The following is a 19,883-nucleotide window of genomic DNA, read 5'->3' as shown; positions in this document are numbered from 1 at the left end:
ATCAAGTGCCCGCCTGTTTGAGGAGGGCCCTTCCTCCGCTGTTGGTCCCGCGTACTGGAAAATATGGCAGGCACAAGGCGGAAGGGGATCCGGCAGAATGGCCCAGTCTTCCACTTCCTGCCGTCCAGGCACTTTTCATTAGGAAAATCTGAGCTAGTCGGTCCATCAGTCCCAAAAAGCAGGGAAAACCCAGGTCACCCAGCTTATCCCCTTGACATTGACAGACCCGCCCCCGCATCCCATTGTGTCACTGCTGTGAGCCATCATCGTTATTTTGTATCTTCGCTCTCTTCCCTTGGAGAACAGTGTGAAGTAGTGGAAGGGTGTGCAGGCTGATTAACAGTCTGACAGTCCGTGACGTGAATCCTCCTTCCATGGCCGTAACTATCTTTATACCGGCCAATAGGGTGGGTTTTATGAACTCCCACAACGCATACAATGAGTGGGGGCCACCCACACTCACCGGACAGAAGTATCCCGCTGGATGTCAACCCAGAATTCCGAGCCGGGACTGACTGGAGTGGGGTTCGAGCCCTGCACCTTCTGACTCAGGCAGGAATGCTACACTGAGCCAAAGGTTGGCTCACTGAGGTGAGTGAGTGAGTGCACTCGATTAAAAAAAAAGAGTTGAATAACATGACAGAATGAAGTCAGGAATCTGTAGATACTGATCTCACCCCTGAGAAAGCAATGAGTCATCTTCAATCTGAAGAGAATTTAACCTGCTTTGATCGCTGTATCATCACTCAGCAATAAACCCAATATTTATGATGTAACCAGTCTCCATTCTATCTGATGACCTGGGAATTTGTCATGGTTGGAACGTGCAACCAGGCCTGTGTATTCATTCAGGAGCAGACTGCTGATAGCACATCATGTGTATAACGTGATATATCTGTGCAAATATTTGTCATCTTTCTTGTACATAGACCCATTTATGGCTCTGCTGCTGAACAGCGATGAATTAGATGTAAGCACTTGTGGGCTGCGGATTTCGGGTTTAACAAGCAATGGATTTTAGTCGATGCAAAGCTGTCCAGTGTCTGTGATGTGACAGCCATAGAATTAGTGAGACGCATCACATTTTGTAATATTCCCCTCCTAGGCATCACCAATCAATCTGTAATCTGCCAGGGGATGAGCTCGTCTGCTCCCTGCCCTTCTCAACAGCAGCTCTGCCATCCACCTCAGATGGGCCCGGGAATTGTTTCTGCTCAGCATCATCACACTACTGGCTGCACCTCAGTGGCTATTTAATTGGAGTGAAAGGTCAATGTGTCTGAGTAAAGATATTTTCCCACTGTCTGTGAGGTTGAAGGTCTGCCTTCATTTCCTATGAACTTGCTGAAGAATGGAGAGCAGAGGGATCACATCAATCTGACAAATATCTCCCCTCAGATAAACGAACGGAGAACTGTAAAGAAGCCAAAGCTGCAGCCAACCAATAACACAGCAACAATTCATCCTGACTCCAGTGGAGGGTTTACTGTCTCAATTACTAACACAGAAATCAGAAATCAAAATTATTTGTAACTATTGGTCAATACTAAAATCTCTCAGCAGACTTAATGACCACAGAAGGATCGCTGAAGGAAGTCTGTTTGTGTCAGATATCAGTGTGTGGGGACGGTTGTTGTGAGTGTGTCAGATATTGGTGAGTACTGGTGTCTCCTGTTGGCAGGTGTGAGTGCTGGTGTCTCCTGTTGGGAGGAGTGAGTACTGGTGTCCCCTGTTGGGAGGAGTGAGTACTGGTGTCCCCTGTTGGGAGGAGTGAGTACTGGTGTCCCCTGTTGGGAGGAGTGAGTACTGGTGTCCCCTGTTGGGAGGAGTGAATACTGGTGTCCCCTGTTGGGAGGAGTGAGTACTGGTGTCTCCTGTTGGGAAATGTGAGTACTGGTGTCCCCTGTTGGGAGGAGTGAGTACTGGTGTCCCCTGTTGGGAGGAGTGAGTACTGGTGTCCCCTGTTGGGAGGAGTGACTACTGGTGTCCCCTGTTGGGAAATGTGAGTACTGGTGTCCCCTGTTGGGAGGAGTGAGTACTGGTGTCCCCTGTTGGGAGGAGTGAGTACTGGTGTCTCCTGTTGGGAAATGTGAGTACTGGTGTCCCCTGTTGGGAGGAGTGAGTACTGGTGTCCCCTGTTGGGAAATGTGAGTACTGGTGTCCCCTGTTGGGAGGAGTGAGTACTGGTGTCCCCTGTTGGGAAATGTGAGTACTGGTGTCCCCTGTTGGGAGGAGTGAGTACCGGTGTCTCCTGTTGGGAGGAGTGAGTACTGGTGTCCCTTGTTGGGAGGAGTGAGTACTGGTGTCTCCTGTTGGGAAATGTGAGTACTGGTGTCCCCTGTTGGGAGGAGTGAGTACTGGTGTCTCCTGTTGGGAAATGTGAGCACTGGTGTCCCCTGTTGGGAAATGTGAGTACTGGTGTCTCCTGTTGGGAGGGGTGAGTACCGGTGTCCCCTGTTGGGAGGAGTGAGTACTGGTGTCCCCTGTTGGGAGTTGTAAGTACTGGTGTCTCCTGGTTGTATCGCTCTCCACCCACACCCGCCTTCCCCCTCCCAACTTTACTTGTTTCTCGTCCGCCCCTGAAAAAACTCTCTCCCAATTCACTTACAACTGGACTTGCAAAATCTGCCGAGTCATTGGCCCTCCATTCACCAGAACGTTTCTGCAGCTTCTTCATCTTCTTAGGCAGTCCCTCGGAACTGAGGATGACTTGCTTTCACATTAAAAATGAGTTCTCAGGTGACTGATGAGTCCAATGTGGGACCTACAGTCTCTGTCACAGGTGGGGCAGACGGTGGTTGAAGGGGCGGTTGGGTGGGGTGTTGGGTTGACGTGCGCTGCCTGCGCTTGGCTTCTGTTTGCTCCCGGCAATGTGACTCGAGGTGTTTGGTGCCTTCCCGGATGCTTCTCCTCCACTTTGTGCGGTCTTGGGCCAGGGATTCCCAGGTGTCGGTGGGGATGTTACACTTTTTCAGGGAGGCTTTGAGGGTGTCCTTGAAGCATTTCCTCTGCCCACCTGGGGCTCTCTTGCTGTGCTGGAGCTCCGAGTAGAGCACTTGTTTTGGGAATCTTGTATTGGGCATGCGGACAATGTGACCCGTCCATCGGAGCTGATTGAGCGTGGTCAAAGCTTCAATGCTGGGGATGTTGGCCTGAGCAAGAACACTGACGTTGGTGCGCCTATCCTGCCAATGGATTTGCAGGATCTTGTGGAGGCAGCATTGGTGGTACCTCTCCAGTGCTTTGAGGTGCCTGCTGTACATGGTCCATGTCTCTGAGGCATACAGCAGGGCGGGTATCATTGCTGCTCTGTAGACCATGAGCTTAGTGCCGGGTTTGAGGTCCTGGTCTTCAAACACAATCTTCCTCAGGCGACCGAAGGCTGCACTGGCACACTGAAGGCGGTGTTGGACCTCGTCGTCGACGCCTGCCCTTGTTGACAGTAGGCTCCCGAGGTATGGAAAGTGGTCCACGTTGTCCAAGGCCTTGTCGTGGATTTTGATAATCGGGGGGCGATACTGTGTGGCGGGGGATCTGCTGAACTACACCCTCACTTCCACCTTTGATGCTCTGAGCCCCATTAAAATCAATACTCTCGCTCACCCTTGCCGTTCCCCTTGATACGGCCCGCATCTCTGCTCCTTTAAGTCCAAGGGACACACGGACTTGAATGGATATGGCCAACACTGGTTTAGCCATTTGAGAATTTTAAAATTGAGACGTTGCGGGACCCGGAGCCAATGTAGGACAGCAAGCACAGGTGTGATGGGGGAAGAGTTAGGATATGGGCAGCAGAGTTTGGATGAGCGTAAGTTTATGGAGGGTGGAAGATGGGAGGCCGGCCAGGAGATCTGGCTGGACCATGTAAAGCAACATCGGGTCCTGCTCTCGTCTGCCAAAACTGCTCACCATTCCAGGATTATTCTGGAATGCAATGATAACCCCCGGCTTCTTTTCTCTACTTCAAACCATGTTCTTAAACCCCTCTCCCCTGTCTGCTCCACCCACACCTCAAACAACAAGTGTGAGGAACTCAGGAACTTCTTTGTCTCTAAGATTGAGACGATCTGTGCAGCTGCCTCTGCTGCTTCCCTCTCTTCCCCTTGCCCACTGGGCCAAACTTCCTCTAAGGTTCCCCCCAGCCCTAGCCCTGAACTTGCGTCTTTCCCTAGTTTCTCTCCTATCTCCCATCATGCCCTGTCCGAGCTCAGCTTGCCCATGAGACCCACCTCCTGCTCCCTCGACCCCATTCCCTCTAAACTGCTGACCACCCAACTTCCCGTCCTGGCTCCCGTGTTAGCTGATATTGATACCAGTTCTCTCTCCTCAGGTACTGTCCCTCCCTCCTTCAAATCTGCTGTCATCACCCCTCTTCTAAAAAAAAAACCGCTTGACATCTCCATCCTTGCAAACTACTGCCCCATCTCCAACCTCCCTTTCCTCTCCAAAGTTCTTCTATGCGCTGTCACCTCCCAAATCCATGCCCAACTTTCCCAAAACTCCATATTTGAATCTCTCCAATCAGGTTTCTGCCCCTGCCACAGTACCGAAACGGCTCTTATCAAAGTCATAAATGACATCCTATGTGACTGTGATAAAGGTAAACTATCCCTCCTCGTCCTTTTCGACCTGTCTGCAGCCTTTGACACAGTTGACTCCTCCAATGTGCCTCCACCGTCGTCCACCTGGGTGGGACTGCACTCGCCTGGTTCCATTCTTATCTGTCATAGACAGAGGATCATCTGCAATGGCTTCTCTTCCCACTCCCGCACCAGTACCTCTCGAGTCCCCCAAAGAACTCATCTACATGCTGCCCCTCAGTGACATCATCCAAAAACAGCATCAGGTCCCACATGTACACTGACGACACCCAGCTCTACCTCACCACCACCTCTCTCAACCCCTCCACTCTCTCGAATTTGCCAGTACTGGATGAGCAGAAATTTCCTCCAACTAAATATTAGTTGAAGCCATTGGGGGCTAAATTCGGTTGATTTGCGCCTACCGGTGCCGCTAACGCCTCCCGTGAAATTCAGCAGGAGGTTAGCGACGGTGCTAACCATTAGCGCCGTGCGGCGCTGCGCCACCGGCGAAGACGTCATCGCCCCGCTCGCGCCCCGGCTCTGATATTGGGTGGCACCCCCCGACTTACCGCCAGACGCTATGTCCGCCGGGGTCAGGGGGGCCTACCTGCGGCCTGGACGGCGCTAGTTAAAGGGGAGGTGGCGGGCGGCCATTTTTGTTGTTGGCTGCCTGGCAGTACCTGCCTCCATTTAATAAGGGGAGGAAGGCCTGCAGTACCGCGGCATGTAGCTGCGATATTGATTTGCAGTGCCCCAAGAGGGACGTGGGATGCTTCCAGTAGCGCCCGTCCTCCCTCTTGGGGTGCTACCTGGGAAAACCAGCTGCGGGGATGCTAACTTTTTCGGGGCGCTAAAATAGGGGGCGCTACCCAATTTTTACCCCATTGTCTTTGGTCCCTGCCACAAACTCTGTTCCCTAGCCACTGACTCCGTCCCTCTCTCTGGCAACTGCCTTGAGGCTGAACCAGACCATTCGCAAACTTGGTGTTGTATTTGACCATGAGATGAGCTTCTGACCACATATCCACTCCATCACCAAGACCGCTTACTTCCACCTCTGTAACCTCACCCGACTCCGCCCCGCCTCAGCTCATCTGCTGCTGAAACCCTCAGCTATGCCTTTATTACTTCTAGACTTGACTGTTGCAACGCTCTCCTGGCAGCCTCCCATCTTCCACCCTCCATAAACTCATCCAAACTCTGCTGCCCATATCCTAACTCTTCCCCCATCAAACCTGTGCTCGCTGTCCTACATTGGCTCCCGGTCCCGCAACGCCTCAATTTTAAAATTCTCATCCTTGTTTTCAAATCCCTCCATGGCCTCACCCCTCGCTATTTCTGTAACCTCCTCCAGCTCTACAACCCTCCAATTCTGGCATCTTGCACATCCCTGATTTTAATCGCTCCACCAGTGGCGGCTGTGCCTTCACCTGCCTGGGCTCTAATCTCTATAATTCCCTCCCTAAACATCTTCGCCTCTGTCTCCTATTTTAAGACACTCTTTAAAACCTACCCTCTAAGATCCATCTGTCCTAATAGCTCCTCATGTGGCTCGGTGTCAAATTTTGTTTGTTAACACTCCTGTGAAATGCCTTGGGACATTTTACTATGTTAAAGGTGCTAGATAAATATTATTATTTGTTGTTGTTGACTGGTTTGCAGTTGGCCATTGACCGCTTGACTTGCAATTAGATTTTGAGAACACAATTGACCTGTGATTGGTTGATGAATGGCCAACTGCTTTGTCATTGGCCTATGATTGATTGATGAATGGCCACCTGCTTTGTCATTGGCCTATGATTGTGAACATGCGGATTGTGCTGTTATCTGATTGGCTTGTTACGCTGTTTTTCTCTTTCACAGTTCAATGATGAAGCCAATCCCGTGGCCTGCTTCAAGCAGCTGGTTCAAGCCAATGTGAGGAACAAGAACGTTCTGAAAGATGCCGTGCAAAAGATGAATGCCCAGGGAGTCACAGATTACAAATCAGGATTCCATTATGCCTTTGATCAGCTGCTCAACGTAAGCACATTGATCCATCTCAACTTGTTGCGTTTTTAAATCACTGATTTGATTTTAGGAGGGAAGCTGGGCTGACTGCCATGTTGAAGTGTTGTCCTCCTTTAATCCTGACTTGTCGACATATTAATGGTTGGTTTTAAGGTGGTGATTAGTATTTATCAGAACAAACATGTGTTGACCTGGGCCCTGCTGCACGGTGGCATAGTGGTTAGCACTGTTGCCTCACAGCGCCAGGGACCCGGGTTCGAATCCGGCCTCGGGCAACTGTCTGTGTGGAGTTTGCACATTCTCCCCGTGTTTGCGTGGGTTTCCTCTGGGTGCTCCAGTTTCCTCCCACAGTCCAAAGATGTGCGGGTTAGGTTGATTGGCTATGATAAATTGACCCTTAGTGTTAGGGGGATTAAATATGTGGGGTTACAGGGATAGGGTGGGATATGTGTTGGTGTAGGGGTTACGGGGATCGGGTGGGATATGTGTCGGTGCAGGCTCGATGGGCCAAAATGGCCTCTATCTGCACTGTGGGGTTTCTGTGATTCTGTGATCTGCATCCCCTACTTCAACACACATGTCATTCCAACTGAGCTTAATAATTTAGCTCCTCTACACTTCTGAGCCAGTTTCCCTGTTGTTGCCATCAACAACAACACTCCAAACAAAAATAGAAGCCGAATACAAACTGAGAAGAAGAAAACACTATTCATCTTCGTCATGAATGTTTGTAAAGCTGATCTTTTTAAAAGAGTAATTAGTAGAACCATTGGTTAACGGGTGGTGTCGGCTGCTTTTATTCTGTAGGTAATGATATCGTCTGTAATGAGAATGAGCAAATGGTGCAGTAGGGAGTTTGCAGGTTGCCCTTTCACTCTAAGGGCCTAGAATCCAGCCCAGCCTGATGGTGCAAATCTTAGCCATAAGAGCCTGAACAGTCTCTGCCCAGTCCCAGTAGATCCAAAACATCGAAATACTCATCGTGTGATACTAATCAAATGACATGATATTAGAAGACATCAAAAGAAATGTAACTATATTTAAGATAGTAAGGGGGGAGATAATTGATAAACTAATCAAACTTAGAGAGGATAAAACCCCTGGTCCAGATAGATTGCATCTGCACATGTTAAAGAAGCAGGGCACTATTATACATTTATAAAAAATCATTAGAAAAGGGAATAGTGCAAGATGACTGGTGGACAGCTAATGTGATTCCTAAATTTAAAAAGGGACATAGAACAAGTCCAGGAAATTATAGACCAATTAGCTTAGTGTCAGTGGTACAAATGATAATAGAATCCTTACTCAAAGATTTAATAGAAAATGATCTAGTATTCAAAAATATAGTAAAGAGCAGTCAGCATGGATTTCAAAAGGGAAGGCCATGCTTGATCAACCTTAATTGAATCCTTGAAGAAGTAACAGAAAGAGTAGACAAGGGTAATGCAGTAGATGTAATATATTTGGATTTTCAAAAGGCCTTTGATAAGGTACCGCATAGTAGACTCATGACTAAGGTCAGAGCAAGTGGAGTCAGGGGACAAGTAGCAGAATGGGGAGCAAGCTGGTTACACAGCAGAAAACAGAGAGTCGAAGTTTAGGGAAGTTACTCAGATTTGCAAAAGGTGGGAAGCAGTGTTCCACAAGGATCAGCTTTACTCTGTATCTAACCCGTGCTGTACCTGCCCTGGGAGTGTTTGATGGGACAGTGTAGAGGGAGCTTTACTCTGTATCTAACCTGTGCTGTACCTGCCCTGGGAGTGTTTGATGGGACAGTGTAGAGGGAGCTTTACTCTGTATCTAACCTGTGCTGTACCTGCCCTGGGAGTGTTTGATGAGACAGTGTAGAGGTAGCTTTACTCTGTATCTAACTCGTGCTGTACCTGCCCCGGGAGTGTTTGATGGGGCAGTGTAGAGGGAGCTTTACTTTGTATCCAACCTGTGCTGTACCTGCCCTGGGAGTGTTTGATGGGGGAGAGTGTAGAGAGAGCTTTACTCTGTATCTAACTCGTGCTGTCCCTGCCCTGGGTGTGTTTGATGGGGACAGTGTAGAGAGAGCTTTATTCTGTATCTAAACCATGCTGTATCTGCAGTGGGAGTGCTTGATAGGACAGTGTAGAGGAAACTTTACATTGTATCTAACCCGTGATGTTCCTGCCCTGGGAGTGTTTGATGAGGACAGTGTAGAGGGAGCTTTACTCTGACCCGTGCTGTACCTGCCCTGGGATTGTTTGATGGGACAGCGTAGAGGGAGCTTTAATCTGTATCTAACCCATGCTGTACCTGCCCTGGGAGTGTTTGATGGGACAGTGTAGAGGAGACTTTACTCTGTATTTAACCCTTGCTGTACCTGCCCTGGGGGTGTTTGATGGGACAGTGTAGAGGGAGCTTTACTCTGTATCTAACTCGTGCTGTACCTGCCCTGGGAGTGAGTGTTTGTGCAGTGTAGAGGGAGCTTTACTCTGTATCTAACCCGTGCAGTACCTGCCCTGGGAGTGTTTGATGGGGCAGTGTAGAGGGAGCTTTACTTTGTATCCAACCCGTGCTGTACCTGCCCTGGCAGTGTTTGATGGGGGACAGTGTAGAGAGAGCTTTACTCTGTATCTAAACCGTGCTGTATCTGCAGCAGGAGTGCTTGATAGGACAGTGTAGAGGAAAGTTTACATTGTAACTAACCTGTGTTGGTCATGCCCTGGGAGTGTTTGATGGGAAAGTGTAGAGGGAGCTTTACTCTGTGTCTAACCCGTGCAGTACCTGCCCTGGGAGTGTTATTGGCACAGTGTGGAGGGAGATTTACTCTGTATCTAATCCGTGCTGTATCTGCAGCGGGAGTGCTTGATAGGACAGTGTAGAGGAAACTTTACATTGTATCTAACCCATGATATCCCTGCCCTGGGAGTGTTTGATGGGGACAGTGTAGAAGGAGCTTTACTCTGTATCTAACCTGTGCTGTACCTGTCCTGGGAGTGTTTGATGGGTCAGTGTAGAGGGAGCTTTACATTGTATCCAACCCGTGATATCCCTGCCCTGGGAGTGTTTGATGGGGGACAGTGTAGAGGGAGCTTTACTCTGTATCTAACTCGTGCTGTCCCGGCCCTGGGAGTGTTTGCTGGGACAGTGTAGAGGGAGCTTTACTCTGTATCTAACCTGTGATGTGCCTGCCCTGGGAGTGTTTGATGGGAAAATGTAGAGAGAGCTTTATTCTGTATCTAAACCGTGCTGAATCTGCAGCGGGAGTGCTTGATAGGACAGTGTAGAGGAAAGTTTATGTTGTAACTAACCCGTGATGTTCCTTGTTAAGTCTGTGTGTTCTAGTTGTATTTAAGATTAATTACTGACACAGACTACAAGAATAACGTTTCAACAGGTCTTTACTAGTTGGAGGTCAGGGCTATACTAACAGCAATATCACTACACAGTACTTATATACCGGTGGTCACCACCGGTATTACGTATACAGCAGCCAGAGAAAGTAGTATATCTCTTAAGGTGGAACAGGCTTAAGTTCTCTTAAGGTGGAACAGGTTACATACACCACAATCCTCCTTTTTTAGCTTAACAGTCATATCCCCATTTAACATAACATAATAACATATATACATATATAACTTCAGGTATAAACAGTTCAAAGGTTCAGTCTCTCAGGAGGCCTTCTGATTCGGGTTGGATAACGCCTTTCAGTGGTCTCTGATTCTTGTTGCTGAGGTGACTCCTCTAGCTGGTTTCCTATGTATTGGACGTCATCATCAGGTACATTCCCTGCCGAGGTAGATGCTTCAGGTTCATTAACGTCTTCCACAGTTGTCTCTGTCGCAACCATGGGTTCGACCCTTGCTCTCGATTCTACCAGTTGATCCGCATGACGCCTTATCACATTGTTACCAATATCTACTGTGTACATCAGAGGTCCTTGTCTGGCCCGAATTGTTCCGGACTGCCATTTTTCGTTTCCATAGTCCCTTGCCAACACTGGTTGTCCTACGTCGAAACTTCGAGTGGTCTTGTTATTAATATGCCGGAACTGTTTGTTTTCCACTTCCCCCCGCACATTTGGTTTTAACAAGTCCAACCTGGACCGCAACCTCCTGTTATAAAACATCATGGCAGGACTTTGGTTAGTTACTGCATGAGCGGCATTTCGATATGCCATTAGGAAATTGTCCACCTTGTGTTGTAGCGGAATCTGATCATCGTTCATGGCCTTTATTGCCTTTTTGAATGTTTGGACAAATCTCTCGGCCAACCCGTTTGTCGCCGGATGATATGGGGCAGAGGTATAATGTTTCACCCCATTCTTCTTTAAGAATTTTTGGAATTCTTCCGACACGAACTGTGGTCCGTTGTCCGAACATATCTGTTCTGGCAATCCGTTCCTTGCGAATATTGTTCTTAACACCGCAATTGTCTTTTCTGAAGTAGTGGTATTCATCTTGATCACTTCTGGCCATTTGGAATGTGCGTCCACCGCAATTAGGAACATGGAGTCCATGAATGGACCAGCAAAGTCAATATGTACGCGTTGCCATGGGGCTGAAGGCCATTCCCATGGGTGTAGCGGTGCGATCGGAGGTGCATTTTGCACTTTTTGGCACCCAGCGCAGCTTTTCGTCAACTCCTCTATCTGTTGGTCAATACCCGGCCACCATACATAAGCCCTAGCAAGACTTTTCATCTTAACTCCCCCCAGATGACCTTCATGCAGTTCCTTTAGAACTCTTTCCCTTAACTTGGGAGGAATAATCACTCTTGTCCCGTACATCAAAGTACCATGGCAGACGGACAGCTGGTCTTGCCTTGCCGAGAATGCCGGTAACAGAGGATCACCATGTGTTGGCCATCCCTTCACTGTCACCTCGTAGACTCGGGACAGTGTCGGGTCGTTCCGGGTTTCTCTTTCAATACTTGCATTGGTGACTGGTAAACACTCGATGATGGTCGAATGAAATAACTCAACAGGGTCAACTTTCGTCGTCTCTTCTTCTTCAGGTAGTGGCAGGCGCGACAGCCCATCAGCATTGCCATGCTGCTTTGTACCTTTGAATTCTATTTGATATTGATGTGCCCCTAGGAAAAGGGACCATCTCTGGAGCCTCTGTGCTGTCATCACCGAAACACCCTTCTTAGGGTTAAAAATGGATACCAACGGCTGATGGTCTGTCAGAAGTGTGAATTTTTGGCCCTGCAGGTAATGATTAAACTTCTTCACTCCCCATACAAGGCTGAGAGCCTCCCTATCGATCTGCGCATAGTTGCGCTCAGCGGAAGTCAATGATCTGGATGCAAATGCGACTGGCCTTTCCGTGCCATTTGGCAACTTGTGTGAGAGTACTGCCCCAATACCATATGGAGAAGCATCACAAGCCAACCGAATAGGCAGTGTCGGGTTGAAGTGAGCCAACACTTCCTCTGAGGTGATCAATTCTTTGCTTTTGCGAAATGCCTTCTTACAGTTTTCGCTCCATTCCCATGGTACCCCCTTCTGTAAAAGAGCGTTCAGCGGGTGCAGTACCGTGGATAGATTCGGTAGAAACTTATGGTAATAGTTAATCAATCCTAGAAACGACCTCAACTGAGAGACATTATCCGGAGCGGGAGCCTTTACAACTGCCTCTATCTTGTCAGGAGACTTATGAAGCCTCTCCCGGTCAATGACATGACCACAGTATGAGATCCGCTTCTGAAAGAACTCACATTTCTGCCGATTAACTCGAAGTCCATACTCTTTCAGTCTGTTGAGCACCAGTTCCAAGTTTGCGAGGTGTTCTTCATCACCATCTCCTGTAATCAGAATATCGTCCAGGTAACATTGTGTGCCTGGAATTCCCTGTAATACCTGCTCCATGGCCCTCTGCCAAATTGCTGGAGCCAATGCCACTCCAAAAACCAGCCTATTATACCGGTACAAACCTCTATGCGTGTTGATCGTGAGGTACTGGCGTGACTCTTCTTCAACCTCCATCTGCAAGTACGCCTGCGCCAGGTCTATCTTGGTGAAGTGTTTCCCGCCAGACAACGAAGCAAAAATATCCTCAATCCGCGGAAGCGGATACTGCACCGTGTGAAGCACCGGATTAACGGTGATCTTGAAGTCTCCACAGATGCGAACCTTCCCTGGTTCTCCTGGCTTGTTGCTCGAAGGACGTTTCATAACGGGAACAATGGGCGTAGCCCACTCACTCCAATCTACCTTAGACAGTACACCTGAACGTTCTAGCGCTTCCAGTTCCGCTTCTACAGCAGGTCGTATTGCATAGGGTACCGGTCTGGCTTTGAAAAATTTTGGGTGTGCATGTTCATCAATCTTGATGTTTGCCGTAATTCCTCTCAGTGTTTCCAGTCCCTGCTGGAACACCTCTTTAGCATCATCCAATATTCTGGACAATCGTTTAGGTTTGACATCTGTTTCCCCGGAATCTACCGTTAGTGCCTTTAAGGATTGCCAGTCCATATTCATTTTCCTAATCCACTCCCGTCCCAGTAGTGGTGGACCTCCTTCAGGTAGCACATATAAGTCCATTACTTGGCTTTCTTTGCCCTTGTGGACCACTTTTACCTCTATCTTTCCGATGGGGTACACTCTTTGCCCCGTGTATGTTTTCAATATAATCTCCGTATCCCGTAGGGGAATATGTTGGAATAACCTTTTGTAATCTTTTTTATTCATGACCGTCAATGCCGATCCAGTGTCCAATTCCATCTTTACTTGGACTCCTGCTATCTGAAGAGTGACCCAAATTGTCTGGAGATCTGCATCCTTACCAACGTTGTGTACTCTTAAGCTACCCAGTTCATTACTGCTGGTGTCTGAATCTGACTTCTGTTCGTTCGAACTGTTCTTTGTCACCTTGTGTACCTTTTTGTATTTTCCTTGCAGTGACTTTTTGTTGCTGGTCTTCTTTCCTGACCGGCATACTTTAGCTATGTGGCCAAGCCTGCCACACGTTCTGCATTCTTGGTTTTTAAACCAACACTGTTTCTGATCGTGCATTGTCTTTCCACAACGAAAACATTTTACAGTACTCAAAACCAATTGATTTGTACTGAGTTCCGGTGACTGTAGCTGCATTACTGCCGTGCCTCTCGCTGCGGCTTCATGTGATGCTGCCATAGTGACCGCTTTCTCAAGCGTCAGCTCATTCTCCTCGAGCAGTCGCTTTTGTGTATCTTCTTTTAATAATCCACACACAAATTTATCTCTTAGCGCATCTGTTAGTCCCGTTCCAAACTGACAGTACTTTGCTAGCTTACGCAATTCCATTAAATATTCAGCATTGCTTTCATCTTTCAGCTGCTTTCTGCTGTAAAATTTAAATCGTTCCGCTAGCATCAGCGGCGTGGGGTTTAGATGATTTCTCAGGACAGTAACAATCTCCTCGAACGTCTTCTCCGCCGGTTCATCTGGTGATAAAAGGTGTTTCAATTGCCCGTATGTCTTCGCACCCATTAAGTTTATTAAAGTTAGTGCTTTCTCATCATCTGGGATTTTATTTGCTTTACAATAATTTTGTATGCGTTCTACATACATGGCCCAATCTTCGATGTCACTATCAAAGGTATTAATGTTCCCATGTTTAGGCATCGTTGCAATTTTTTTTTTTTTTTAGTGATTTCCCTTTTTCCAAGATGGCGGCTTCCCACTCTTGTCTTCGTCCTCCGCCTACAAAATGGCGGTTTCCCGCGCTTGGCGGTCTTTCCCGTGCTCGCCTTCTTCACCCGCTGGCTGCAATGGCATTTGGCGTGCCGCTGCTGCTCCCCTTTCCCAGCGGTTAGTAACTCCCCCGACGCTGTCTCCGCTTCACCGCGGCTCCCTCGGGCATTCGCGCTTCCCCGATGTCGCGCCTCGCAGCCCTTCTTGCAGCCTGGTTATTAGCACCGGCTGCGTTCGCCTTCACCGCGGCTCTCGCGCCTTCAGTCGCCCCAGACGCTGCGCCTTTTTGGCCTGAATGCGGCCCGGCCCTTATCACCAGTCGCGATCGATGTCCCCGCGCTGCGCCTTTCGGCCCGAATGCGGCCCGGCCCTTATCTCCGGTCGCGATCGATCTCACCGCCCTTATTCCTCCGTCTTCCCTCCCCGTCTGTACAGCCAACGCGGCCGACTTTCTGCTCGCGTCGCTGACCGGCTTACCCACCACCGAGGTAGAAGGAAGATAGCTGACTGCCGCTGATGGAGGCTTCGAGTTCAGGATATCTTCTGCACTCCGGGTTCTCGATGCCTGCCACGCGACGTGTCTTCCAGCAGGGTGATGAGGGTGGATGCCTCTCTTCGATGCCCGTTCTGTGGACGAAGCCGCCGTGGATATAAACTGCCACAGGGTAAGAATCGGACTCGTCGCCACTGTTAAGTCTGTGTGTTCTAGTTGTATTTAAGATTAATTACTGACACAGACTACAAGAATAACGTTTCAACAGGTCTTTACTAGTTGGAGGTCAGGGCTATACTAACAGCAATATCACTACACTGTACTTATATACCGGTGGTCACCACCGGTATTACGTATACAGCAGCCAGAGAAAGTAGTACATCTCTTAAGGTGGAACAGGCTTAAGTTCTCTTAAGGTGGAACAGGTTACATACACCACATTCCTGCCCTGGGACTGTTTGGTGGGACAGTGTAGAGAGAGCTTTACTCTGTATCGTGCAGTACCTGCCCTGGGAATGTTAATGGGACAGTGTAGAGGGAGCTTTACTCTGTATCTAACCTGTGCTGTACCTGCCCTGGGAGTGTTTGATGGATTAAGAAGCAGTTCTGTGGGTTTTGGCAATAGTTAGTGAGATGGGGATGTAGGTACATAATGTTACGGACACAGAAGTAAGACAGTTTTGACGATGGATCAGATGTGAAGTTTAAAGCTCAGCTTTCTATCATTTCAGCCTAACCGAGCAGGGAGAAGGAGGATGGAATTGGTGGTTAAGTAACAATGTATATGGTGGAATCTTGTCAGGAAACTTCCCAATGTTGACCTGGAGAAAATGACCGCTCATCCAGAACTTAATGTTGTACAGGCAGTCAGTCAGCACATTTGCTGTTGTGGCAGAGAAATAGACATTTGTAGGTTAACCCATTGTTACAGAAGATATCACTGGATGGGGACAACATATAGGCCAGGAGATGGGGCCAAGATAGAGCCTTGGGGCATGCTGCAGATGACCATGCTGGTACAGGACATGAAGCCTTTGGAACAGGTGGTGAGCATTAGAGGAACTTATTCACGAGGGCTGAGAAGGGATAGGTGGGGCGTCAGAAGTGGGGCAGAGAGAAGTTGGACAGAGAGGTATTGGAACATGTGGTGGCAGATACAGCCAAGTTGATTGCTTCAATTTGAGAGACAAACATTTGGCACTGGATGTGAGAATGGTAAGGGATGGTGAGGTCAAAGGAAGAGATTAAGAGCAGTGAAAAAGAGAAGTTTGTGGTTGTCCTTTAAGGTGATCCTGGTTTAATAGGATTTTGCTGCAGAGAGGGAGAGGTGATGCTGCTTGATGTGGTCAAACAGATCTGGTGGTGAGCTAAAGCCTTCAGAAGTCATTTTGATGGCTGGATGGAAGATCCCAGGAAATTTGATGGGGACTTTGAAAGTGTAGCTAAAGCAGATGTTGGAGATAATGTTGCCACAGTGAGTACTGGACCATGAGAAAATGCATTGGGAGTTAAGAGGATGCGAATTTGGGACCTGGGGTGGGGATGCTTTTTGTTCCATGAATTTATGGTGATGATACATGGATTGGAGCAAGGAAATGATTAGAGACACCCTTGCTAGAGAATTAAACCTCAGAGCTGATATTCAGATTGAGGTTGAATGAGGACAGGATGCTGGAGAAGTCAGAGGGAAGATGGCAGAGGGGTTCAGATGTAAGTTGAAGTCACTTTGAATAAGGAGTCACTGGAGTAGATTTTTTACTTTTGCCGATTCGCTAACACCCGTTTTACACTATTGCACAAAGTCAAATTCAGTACGAAGGCTAAGTGACTATAAAAGGATAAGATTACAACAGTGAAGCTGAGAGAGGATGTGGGAGAATGGCCTCCTTCTGTGCTATATCTGTGCTATATCATTCGATGATTCTCTAAGTGCTTAAACCAGAACCAAGTCCCGGAGGAATTTGAGAACATCCAGGATGGGATCTGAAGATGACAGCCAAGCCATTGCCACAATATCCAGGGCTATGGCACATGGTGGGATATGTTGGGGGCATAGTGCCCGCAGTGAAAAGGGGAAGAGTCACGATTAGGGAACGAAGCAAGGAATGGGCAGACAGAGAGAGGGCTTCACCCAACAAATTTAAGTTCAGTCCCTGTTATTTAAGTAAATACCCATTTGCACAGTTAGGTCCTTCAAACAGTGAGATGAATGACCAATTGGTGGTTGTGTGGGGCAATATTGCACAGGACTTGGGAGAACTCACTGCCCTTTTTGGAATAGTGTCATGTGATCTTTAATGCATACAGGAGCAGGGCCTTTATGTAACGTTTTATTCAAAGGCTGGCGCCACTGGCAATGTAATATTTCCTCGGTACTGCACAGAAGTGACAATCCCTAGATTATTTACTCACGTCCTGTAGTGGAACTTGAACACAGAACCTTCTGACTCAGAGATGACAGTGCTACCAGCTGAGCCAAGTTGAATTGGGGAGCGGTTTTAACTCTACTCGCTCAGCAGAAACCTGGTGGGTGGGCAGTTAAAATCGCCCTGGCTCTTATCTGTCCGAGAGCCTCCATTATCGCAACATCTTCAATTTTAACCTGCTCTCCTGAGCAGGCAGCAAGGACACGTGCCCGGAGCCAACAGGGTCCTTCTTTACATATGCATGTTGCGGCCCAATGACATCATTGAGACCTGACTGTAATTTTAACTTGGGCCTGAGCGGGGAATCCACCAAGAGTTAAAATCGGGGCCTAATGGTATAGCATAGAAGGCCATTTGGCCCATCCTGCCTCTGCCAGATCTTTGAAAGAGCTATCGAAATACTGTAGTCCCATTCCTCTGCTCTTTCCCTATAGCCCTGCAAAGTTTTCCTTTACAAGCATTTATCCAATTCCCGTTTGAAAGTTATATGCTTCCACCACCCTTTCAGACCGTGCATTCCAGATCATAATAACTTGCAGCGTAAAAATATTTCTCCTCATCTCCCCCCCCCCCCACCCCACCATTTTATGCCAATTATTTTAAATCTGTGTCCTTTGGGTACCACAGAAACCACAGAAACCCCACAGTGCAGATAGAGGCCATTTCGGCCCATCGAGCCTGCACCGACACATATCCCACCCGATCCCCGTAATCATTATCATTATCATTATCACAGGGAGTGGGTCAATATCACAAGGAGTGCATCATTATCACAGGGAGTGGATCTTTATCACAGGGAGTGGGTCAATATCACAGGGAGTGGATGATTATCACGGGATGGATCATTATTACCGGGAGTAAATCATTATGACAGGGAGTGGGTCATTATCAGAGGGAATGGATCATTATCACAGAGAGTGGATCATTATCACAGCGAGTGGATCATTATCACAAAGTGGACCATTATCACAGGGAGTGGATCATTATCATGGAGTGGATCATTATTACAGCGAGTGGATCATTTTCACACTGGGTCGGTCATTATCACAGTGGATCATTATCACAGGGAGTGGATGAATATCACAGTGAGTGGATCATTATCAGAGGGAGTGGATCATTATCACAGGAGTTTGGTCATTATCACAGTGAGCATCATCATCACAGAGAGTGGATCATATCACAGCGGATCGATCATTATCAGAGAGTGGACCATTATCACAGGGAGTGGGTCATTATCACAGGGAGTGGATCATTATCACAGGGAGTGGATCATTAACAGATTGAGTCAATCATTATCAGAGGGAGTGGCTCATTATCACAGGGAGTCGATCATTATAACAGGTGATCGATGACTATAACAGGGGATCGATGATTATCACAAGGGATTGATCATTATCACAGTGAGTCAATCATTATCATTTGGGTTCGATCATTATCACAGGGAGTGGATGATTATCACAGGGGATGAATCATTATCACCAGGAGTGGATCATTATCACGGAGTGGATCGTTATCACAGAGTCGATCATTCCCACATTGAGTGGATCACTATCACAGGGAGTGGATCATTATCACAGGGAGTCGATCATTATAACAGGTGATCGATGATTATAACAGGGGATCGATGATTATCACAAGGGATCGATGATTATCACAGGGAGTGGATGATTATCACAGGGGATGGATCATTATCACCAGGAGTGGATCATTATCACGGAGTGGATCGTTATCACAGAGTCGATCATTCCCACATTGAGTGGATCACTATCACAGGGAGTGGATCATTATCACAGGGAGTGGATCATTATCACAGGCAGTGGATCATTATCACGGGGAGTGGATCATTATCAGAGGGAGGTGATCATTATCACAGAGTGGATCATTATCACAGGGAGTGGGTCATTATCAGAGGGAGTGGATCATTATCAGAGGGAGTGGATCATTATTACAGGGAGTGGATCATTATCAGAGGTAGTCGATCATTATCACGGGATGGATCATTATCACAGGGGATCGGTCATTATCACAGGGAGTGGATCATTATCACAGGGAGTGGATCATTAACCCAGGGAGTGGATTATTATCACAGTGTGGATCATAATTACAGAGTGGATCATTATCACAGGGACTGGATCTTAATCATGGAGTGGATCATTATCACAGGGAGTGGATCGTTATCACAGTGGGTGGATCATTAACACAGGGAGTGGATCATTATCACAGGGAGTGGATCATTATCAGAGGGAGTGGATCATTATCACAGGGAGTGGATCATTATCACGGAGTCAGTCATTATCACAGGGAGTGGATCATTATCACCGGGAGTCGATCCTTATTGCAGGGAGTAGATCATATCATGGAATGGATCATTATCACAGGGAGTGGGTCATTATCACAGGGAGTGGATCATTATTTCAGTGAGTGGATCATTATCACAGAGTGGATCATTATTACAGGGTGGATCATTATCACAGGGACTGGATCTTAATCACGGAGTGGATCATTATCACAGGGAGTGGATCATTATCACAGGGAGTGGATCATTATCAGAGGGAGTGGATCATTATCAGAGGGAGTGGATCGTTATCAGAGGGAGCAGACCATTATCACAGTTAGTGGATCATTATCACAGGGAGTGGATCATTATCACAGGGAGTGGATCATTATCAGAGGGAGTGGATCATTATCACAGGGAGTGGATCATTATCACGGAGTCGGTC

The 19,883-nt window shown here is 47.8% G+C and overlaps 1 protein-coding gene across 1 annotated transcript in view; it reads left to right on the top strand.

The window, feature by feature from the left end:
* LOC147110843 (voltage-dependent calcium channel subunit alpha-2/delta-2-like) overlaps positions 1 to 19,883 on the top strand; it is a 2,842,873-nt gene that overhangs the window by 1,393,233 nt on the left and 1,429,757 nt on the right. Inside the window, exon 11 of the mRNA XM_085999971.1 lies at positions 6,447 to 6,605. Coding sequence (XP_085856097.1) covers positions 6,447 to 6,605 — 159 coding nt within the window. The remainder of the gene's footprint in view (positions 1 to 6,446; positions 6,606 to 19,883) is intronic.

This window comes from Somniosus microcephalus, chromosome 11 (genome assembly GCF_052327205.1).
Source record: "Somniosus microcephalus isolate GS21.2 chromosome 11, FLI_Smic_1.0, whole genome shotgun sequence".
NCBI lineage: Eukaryota > Metazoa > Chordata > Chondrichthyes > Squaliformes > Somniosidae > Somniosus > Somniosus microcephalus.
The sequence above is the reverse complement of the archived record's forward strand: the minus strand, read 5'-3'. Positions and strand labels throughout refer to the sequence as shown.